This window comes from Lolium rigidum, chromosome 1, assembly GCF_022539505.1.
Source record: "Lolium rigidum isolate FL_2022 chromosome 1, APGP_CSIRO_Lrig_0.1, whole genome shotgun sequence".
NCBI classification, from domain to species: Eukaryota; Viridiplantae; Streptophyta; class Magnoliopsida; order Poales; family Poaceae; genus Lolium; species Lolium rigidum.
This window is the reverse complement of record NC_061508.1, coordinates 85,807,814-85,817,270: the sequence shown is the minus strand read 5'-3', so window position 1 is coordinate 85,817,270 and position 9,457 is coordinate 85,807,814. Positions and strand designations below refer to the sequence as shown.

Genomic DNA, 9,457 nt, shown 5'->3' with positions numbered 1-9,457 from the left:
ATACTTGTGAACTCAAATTGGCTTTATGCAAATAAACTAGAGCTTAGCACCCCCTTACTAGAATTGTTAGTACTTACATTAGTATTAGTTTGCAAGTACTTTAAAGTACTCACGGCTGTGTCCCTGGCTATTCAAATGGCCAGACTATGAAGAGGAGCAGAACTATCAAGATGACGGCAACCAAGATGTCTACGACAACTAGGGAATCTTCTGACGTCAGACGTTGGCCTGTGGATTAGATAGTCCACTACTACTACTACGCTTCCGCTATGTATTTGTGATGTGTGTTGAAACAATAGTTCAACTATTATTGTAATATTGGATCATGTGATCTATTTGTAAGACGACTATGATATGTAATGAATGATGACTTATGATATTCAACTGTTATGTCTCGCAACAACAATATTCCTGGGATTGCGATGTATGGCATAACAGGCATCTGGACTTAAAAATCCGGGTGTTGACAGTAGGTGTCTCATTGGGTAATCGGTCTGATGAGATTTTAGCTTCGGCTAATGTGTTGAGACAGACGGAGCTTGACCGTTTGATGGTTGTTCCGAATGGATCCACTGAGCCTGAAACTTCCATTGTAGACGATGATGAAGAGGATGACATCCTAGATGGTCAGCTTCGCTCGGCTATAATTGGGAATGTTACAGGAGTCTATTTAGAACACTCAGAGCTTAGTTCATTTTATGATCTAAAAGCATCTGCACGTGGTTCTCGATCGTCGGCTGGAAAGAAATCTCGTAGATATGAAAAAAATTCTAAATCTAAAATAGTTTCTCGATGAATGACATGTTTCGGAATAGCAGAGGTCTTGGTGACTTGGCTAAGCATTCTCACATTGCTGATGGTTGTAGAGATTATGATTTAGATTTTATTGCTATATCGAAGACGGGTAGGCGAAATTTCTCATAGAGTTTCCTCGACCATTTGTCAGGCGGGATTAACTTTCTGTGGTTTTCTCGCCCGCCTTGTGGTAGGTCTGGGGGCATTTTACTTGGCGTCCGCATAGACACCATGACTGTTCTAGCTAGTTCTGATGGAGAGTACCACATTAAACTCGACATTCAGAACAAAGCAGACGGTTTCATTTGTAGTTTGGTTGCTGTGTATGGTGCTGCCCAAGACGCTTTTAAGGCTGACTTTTTACGTGAGTTGGTAAATCTTGCAAAAACCCGTATCCGATCTTGATCGGAGGGGACTTCAATTTGCTGAGATTTCCTCATAAGAAAAGCAAAGGCCTTTTCGATGGACATTGGCCTTTCTTGTTTAACGCTGTCATTGATAGCCTAGACTTAAGAGAGGTGTTTATGTCCGGTCGACAGTTTACCTGGACCAACAGCTGCCTGAACCCACATACGAGAAACTAGATCGCGTGTTGATGGATACCGAATGGGAACATAAATATCATATGGTGTCCGTCCGTGCCCTAGAACGTATTGAAAAACATTCTGACCATGCTCCTATCCTCCTAACTACTGGGAATCCCCGTCCTATTTGTAAACGGCCGTTCAAATTTGAACTTGGCTGGTTATATCGAGATGGATTCCATGATATGGTTAAGACGGTGTGGGAAAGACCAGTTGGGGTAGCACTCCAATAGTGAGATGGAATAATAAAATGCGAGCAATGCGCAAACATCTCTCTTGTTGGGCTGCCCATATGGCTGGTATTCTTAGAAAATAGAAAGCACACTTATCAAAAGTGATCGTTGAGCTAGAGGCCGTTGCGGAAGTGAGACCGTTGTCCACGCAAGAGATTGATCTTAAGAATCAATCCAGTGCACAGATGGCGAGTCTTCTCCGCGAAGAGGAACTCAAATGGTATCAACGATCCAAAGCCCAATTCATTTTGGAAGGAGATTCGAATACGCGATATTTTCATGGCTTGGCCAATGGAAGACATCGGAAAAAACTTATTCACTCTCTCATTCAAGATGAAGGGGTGATTGAAGGTCATGAGCAACTCAAATCATATATTACTAATTATTATAAAGATATGTTTGGTCCTCCGGAGGAAAGCTCCTTTTCTCTTAACGAGGACCTAACGGATGATATACCCCATGTTTCTATAGAATAAAATGGCCTACTAACCGCACCTTATTATGAGGAAGAGGTTCAGAAGGCAATTTTCCAAATGGAAGGCAACAAAGCACCGGGTCCATATGGTTTTCTTGCGGAGTTTTATCAAACTTTCTGGGATACTATTAAACCGGACCTTCTAGAATTATTTCGTCTAAATTTTGGTGAAGTAATTTTGTTACCGAAAGTTAATGAGGCAGAAAGGATCCAACAATATACACCTATTTGCCTCTTAAACGTCAGTTTCAAGATTTTCACGAAAGTGGCCACCATTAGACTTAATACGGTTGCGGATCATATCGTTCAGCCGTCACAGACCGCTTTCATGCAAGGAAGGAATATCCTCAATGGAGTGGCGGTTTTGCATGAGACGGTACATGAGATGCATTCTAAGAAATTAAATGGGGTCATTTTAAAATTAGATTTCGAAAAGGCGTATGATAAGGTCAAGTGGTCTTTCCTACAACAGAACCTCAGGATGAAAGGTTTTTCTCCAGAGTGGCGTGCTCTTATTTACGATTTTGTGTATGAAGGTAGCGTGGTAATTCGGGTTAATGATGACACCGGCCACTATTTCCAAACACGAAAAGGGTTACGCCAAGGTGATCCGTTATCACCGATGTTGTTTAACATTGTTGCGGATATGCTGGCGATACTCATAGAGCGGGCCAAGTCTGATGGTCAGATTGAAGGTGTGATACCACATCTGGTTGATGGGGGTTTATCTATCCTTCAATATTCCGGCGATACAATTATATTTATGGATCACGATCTCGAAAAGGCTCGCAATCTGAAATTAATTTTGGCGGCTTTCGAGCAATTGTCGGGATTGAAAATCAATTTCCATAAAAGTGAATTGTTCTGTTTCGGTGATGCCCAAAATGATATGACTCTATATACACAGTGGTTTGGTTGTGGGCAAGGCCAATTTCCTATTCGATATTTGGGTATTCCGATTCATTATCGGAGACTTACAATTGCTGAATGGAAAATTGTGGAAGAAAGATTACAAAAACGCCTTAGTAGTTTGAAGGGTAAATTGTTGTTCCTAGGTGGAAGATTGATACTCATTAATTCGGTACTGACAAGTATGGTACTGTATATGTTATCATTCTTTCTACTACCGAAAGGAATTATGCATAAACTCGATTATTATCGATCCAGATTCTTTTGGCAAGGGGACGGCGAGAAAAATAAATATCGACTGGTTAAATAGAGTATAGTTTCTAGTCCCAAAGATCAAGGCGGGCTTGGAGTTCATGATCTGGAGGTCAAGAATTCAGCTATGCTGGGTAAATGGCTTTTTAAGCTTCTTACCGAGGATGGGATTTGGCAAACTATTCTTCGCAGAAAGTATATTGGCTCGAAGACGCTATCCCAAGTGGTTTGGAAATCTGGGGATTCTCACTTCTGGGCCGGTCTCTGATGCGTGCAGTTGACACACGTCCGTTGGGAACCCCAAGAGGAAGGTGTGATGCAGACAGTAGCGAGTTTTCCCTCAGAAAGAAACCAAGGTTTATCGAACCAGGAGGAGCCAAGAAGCACGTTGAAGGTTGATGGTGGCGGAATGTAATGCGGCGCAACACCAGGGATTCCGGCGCCAACGTGGAACCTGCACAACACAACCAAAGTACTTTGCCCCAACGAAACAGAGTGAGGTTGTCAATCTCACCGGCTTGCTGTAACAAAGGATTAACCGTATTGTGTGGAAGATGATTGTTTGCGGAAAACAAGAAAGCAAGTATTGCGATAGATTGTATGCGATGTAAAGAATAGGACCAGGGTCCACAGTTCACTAGAGGTGTCTCTCCCATAAGATAAAAGCATGTTGGGTGAACAAATTACAGTCGGGCAATTGACAAATAGAGAGGGCATAACAATGCACATACATGATATGATAAATATAGTGAGATTTAATTGGGCATTACGACAAAGTACATAGACCGCTATCCAGACATGCATCTATGCCTAAAAAGTCCACCTTCAGGTTATCATCCGAACCCCTTCCAGTATTAAGTTGCAAAACAACAGTACAATTGCATTAAGTATGGTGCGTAATGTAATCAATAACTACATCCTTAGACATAGCATCAATGTTTTATCCCTAGTGGCAACAAGACATCCACAACCTTAGAACTTTACGTCACTCGTCCCGCATTTAATGGAGGCATGAACCCACTATCGAGCATAAATACTCCCTCTTGGAGTTAAGAGCAAAAACTTGGCCGAGCCTCTACTAATAACGGAGAGCATGCAAGATCATAAACAACACATAGGTAATAACTTGATAATTAACATAACGTAGTATTCTCTATCCATCGGATCCCGACAAACACAACATATAGTATTACGGATAGATGATCTTGATCATGTTAGGCAGCTCACAAGATCCGACAATGAAGCACAATGAGGAGAAGACAACCATCTAGCTACCGCTATGGACCCATAGTCCAGGGGTGAACTACTCACTCATCACTCCGGAGGCGACCATGGCGGTGAAGAGTCCTCCGGGAGATGATTCCCCTCTCCGGCAGGGTGCCGGAGGAGATCTCCAGAATCCCCCGAGATGGGATTGGCGGCGGCGGCGTCTCAGTAAGGTTTTCCGTATCGTGGCTCTCGGTACTGGGGGTTTCGCGATGGAGGCTATTTGTAGGCGTTAGGGCAGGTAAAGGGGCGTCACGAGGGGCCCAGACGACGAGCCGGCGCGGCCGGGGCCCGGGCCGCGCCGCCCCGGTGTCCGGCCACCTCGTGGCCCCACTTCGACTCTCCTTCGGTCTTCCGGAAGCTTCGTGGCAAAATAGGACCCCGGGCGTTGATTTCGTCCAATTCCGAGAATATTTCTTTACTAGGATTTCTGAAACCAAAAACAGCGAAAAACAGACAATTGGCTCTTCGGCATCTCGTTAATAGGTTAGTGCCGGAAAATGCATAAATACGACATATAATGTGTATAAAACATGTAGATATCATCAATAATGTAGCATGGAACATAAGAAATTATCGATACATCGGAGACGTATCAGCATCCCCAAGCTTAGTTCTCGCTCGTCCCGAGCGAGTAAACGATAACAAAGATAATTTCTGGAGTGACATGCCATCATAACCTTGATCATACTATTGTAAGCATATGTAATGAATGCAGCGATCAAAACAATGGTAATGACATGAGTAAACAACTCGAATCATAAAGCAAAGACTTTTCATGAATAGTACTTAAAGACAAGCATCAATAAGTCTTGCATAAGAGTTAACTCATAAAGCAATAATTCAAAGTAAAGGTATTGAAGCAACACAAAAGAAGATTAAGTTTCAGCGGTTGCTTTCAACTTATAACATGTATATCTCATGGAGAATTGTCAACATAGAATAATATAACAAGTGCAATATGCAAGTATGTCGGAATCAATGCACAGTTCACACAAGTGTTTGCTTCTTGAGGTGGAGAGAAATAGGTGAACTGACTCAACATAAAAGTAAAAGAAAGGTCCTTCAAAGAGGAAAGCATCGATTGCTATATTTGTGCTAGAGCTTTTATTTTGAAAACATGAAACAATTTTGTCAACGGTAGTAATAAAGCATATGAGTTATGTAAATTATATCTTACAAGTTGCAAGCCTCATGCATAGTATACTAATAGTGCCCGCACCTTGTCCTAATTAGCTTGGACTACCGGATCATCGCAATACACATGTTTTAACCAAGTGTCACAATGGGGTACCTCCATGCCGCTCGTACAAAGGTCTAAGGAGAAAGATCGAATTTTGGATTTCTCGCTTTTGATTATTCTCAACTTAGACATCCATACCGGGACAACATGGACAACAGATAATGGACTCCTCTTTAATGCATAAGCATGTAGCAACAGTTAGTGTTCTCATATGAGATTGAAGATATGTGTCCAAAACTGAAACTTCCACCATGATTCATGGCTTTAGTTAGCGGCCCAATGTTCTTCTCTAACAATATGTATGCTCCAACCATTAAGGTGGTAGATCTCTCTTACTTCAGACAAGACGGACATGCATAGCAACTCACATGATATTCAACAAAGAATAGTTGATGGCGTCCCCAGGAACATGGTTATCGCACAACAAGCAACTTAATAAGAGATAAAGTGCATAAGTACATATTCAATACCACAGTAGTTTTTAAGCTATTTGTCCCATGAGCTATATATATTGCAAAGGTGAATGATGGACATTTTAAAGGTAGCACTCAAGCAATTTACTTTGGAATGGCTAAGAAATACCATGTAGTAGGTAGGTATGGTGGACACAAATGGCATAGTGGTTGGCTCAAGGATTTTGGATGCATGAGAAGTATTCCCTCTCGATACAAGGTTTAGGCTAGCAAGGTTATTTGAAACAAACACAAGGATGAACGGTGCAGCAAAACTCACATAAAATACATATTGTAAACATTATAAGACTCTACACCGTCTTCCTTGTTGTTCAAAGCTCAATACTAGATATTATCTAGACTTTAGAGAGACCAAATATGCAAACCAAATTAGCAAGCTCTAAGTGTTTCTTCATTAGGAATGAAGCCTGGTGAACATGGGGGTACGTGATCACCCCCTGAACGCCCGACACGTGGCAGTGTCAGATCCACATGGTTATCACCATACCCACTTATGCATGCACATTAGCCTTTAACCCATCTCCCAAATCATGCAGGCCCCACATTTTGAATTCAAATATCTTACTCACATTGGTACTATTCATGCAGGCCCTACATTTGAATTCAATTAGTGGGACCCACATTAGTGGACCCAATAGTTTGAATTTAAAATATGGGGCCCACGCCCACATTCTGCCCTTCCAACCTTCAACATGTACGTATTCAAAAACCAACCATTATTAACGTTTTCTAAGTTGTTGCTATATGTGATTTTTTCATCATCGACAGGTACTTCTTGTATGTGTGCAGGTCGATTAACATCTTTCGCAGTTGGAGCCACCGGCTATTACATCCAGCGGCGCATGAACATCTGAGTATCCATGATTCTCAACCCCGTTGATCGTTCTATCCGATGAATATACCGCGTTGTAATTCGTTCCGCGGGCAAGATGAAGGAGTATGATGCCGCGCTGTAATTCGTTCCGTCTGGAAGGTGAACTAGAACCACAACGAGCTTAATCGACCTTTCATTTTAGTAATCCTTGCAAAATAGCAAGATCTCCGATGCTCACTATCATCATCACGTTCGAATGGGGTTACGAGAGCAGCAGCACATGCAGTTGTTTTCAGAGGTTGGAGGTAGGAGAAGATGAACAGTGCGTCCTTAGCTGGTATTATTTTTTATCAGCCACCAGACAGGTCAAAGTATCTCTAGCACATGATTAAACAAGCCAAAACAAGCACTGTTCAAGATTATTCACTCACGGACCTCACAGTATGCTCACATCACATATTCGTTCTTATCACCAAGTCCTAAAGCCTTAAACAATATTTTAGTACCGGCCCTTCACACCAGGCTATATGCCTTGTATTATTAAATTTGAATCTCCTCACCTAGGTTTATATAGTCCCCATACCTGAAATAAGCATTCACCGATCTACGTCAGTGAAGTGAACAACAGTCACTTAGTGAAGTAGTGTTTGCTCAGTAACCATGTAATTACGTGTAGCGCTGCTAGCTAGTAACAGCAAAGTAAACAACTAAACACTTCCATTAATCTACGGCTAATTACCTGGCGTGCTTCTCGAGAAGCGACCTCCTGACGGACTGTGTGGGGTGCGCGGTGAAGACGAGGTCGGTGGTCTGTGTCCTGAGCGCGTCGAACACCTCCCGGGGCATCTTGCCGAGCCCGTGCACGAGCCGCTGGATGGTCTCGTCGATGTCGGACTCGGTGGGCGCGGAGCCCTCATCGGCGAAGCTGCCGCGGCAGCTGGCCTCCATCTTCTTCTGGCGCACCATCTGGACCTCCTCGGCGAGGTTGGCCAGGTTGAGCATGTGGGAGAAGGAGCTGGTGAGCGTGATGGCGTCGCCGACGTCGAGGCTGGTGAAGAGCGCCCCCAGCTGGGCCAGCCTCGCCGCCTGGTCGCCCCCGTCGCGCTGGTACTCCCCGGACACCCTCAGGCACTCCTCAGCCTGCACAAGCACCATCCATTAATTGATCTCCTGATCATGGACACATGGAAATGAGAATTATGTGCTGCTCTGAGCGTACCACTCGTCTGAAGTTGATGCCGTGCAGCTCCTGCAGGATGTCCAGGAAGCGGTCGACGAGGAGGGTCTCGTAGTTGAGCAGCCGGTCATCGTCGTCGCCGGCCACTACGTCGCGCGCGAGCCGGCGGAGCTCGGCGCCGACGGACTCGGCCACCGCCGCCGCGCGGACGCTCCTCGTCGCCGGCCGCCGTAGGACGGCGTACTGCGGCAGCGCGAGCCGCCGCCTCCAGCCGGGCTCGAGCTTTATCAAGACCGTGAACCGCGGGGCGGAGTGGAGGGATATCATGGCGCCTACCTCCCACGCGTCGTGTGCAGATTCCACGCGGCAAGTATCAGCTAGCTGCTAGCAGGGACTGTGCGACGCGGTAGTTATAAAGTATAGATATGCAGGACGCGTCACGGGCGTGAAAATTTTGCCAGGCATATTCGTCCAACACGATTCGCGCCAATTCTATTTTTTCCCACCAGATCGATTGGCGCCCTCTCCATTTCTATGGCGCCAAAGCCAAGGCGGGAAACAGCTGCTGCGCATGTGACGCTAATCATTCGCGCACTATTTTATTGCACCGCTGGCCGCGGACGTTGCGTCATGGTCTTCATTAGCGGATATGACAGAATGACCGGTCAACAAAGGTATTGGCAATAACCGAATCTCAACGCGCTATGGACGGTACGCAGGGGGTGCTCACGTACCCCCATGTTCACCGAATCCACTCTCTTCTTCATTAATGGGTGCAAAGTATATGATGCAAGAGCTTAAACATTAGCACAACAATTGCCAAGTATCAAATTATTGAATACATTTTAGAATTACTACATGTAGCATTTCCCGATTCCAACCATATAACAATTTAACGAAGAAGATTCAACATTCGCCATGAACATTAAAAGCTAAGAACACATGTGTTCATATGAACCAGCGGAGCGTGTCTCTCTCCCACACAAGCATTTATTCAAACAAAAACACAAACAAAAACAAACAGACGCTCCAAGTAAAGTACATAAGATGTGGCCGAATAAAAATATAGTTTCAAGAGAAGGAACCTGATAATTTGTCGATGAAGAAGGGGATGCCTCGGGCATCCCCAAGCTTAGATGCTTGAGTCTTCTTGAAATATGCAGGGATGAACCACGGGGGCATCCCCAAGCTTAGACTCTTCACTCTTCTTGATCATAGTATATCATCCTCCTCTCT

General features: G+C 44.3%; 1 protein-coding gene across 1 annotated transcript; it reads right to left on the bottom strand.

The window, feature by feature from the left end:
• Positions 1 to 7,779: 7,779 nt before the first annotated feature.
• LOC124648510 (phosphoenolpyruvate carboxylase 1-like) lies at positions 7,780 to 8,548 on the bottom strand. Its single transcript, XM_047188267.1, has 2 exons — positions 8,264 to 8,548; positions 7,780 to 8,184 (listed from the first exon to the last, which is right to left on the bottom strand). Exons 1-2 carry the CDS (start codon positions 8,546 to 8,548, stop codon positions 7,780 to 7,782), a joined length of 690 nt encoding a protein of 229 aa, XP_047044223.1.
• Between the last annotated feature and the right edge of the window lie 909 nt (positions 8,549 to 9,457).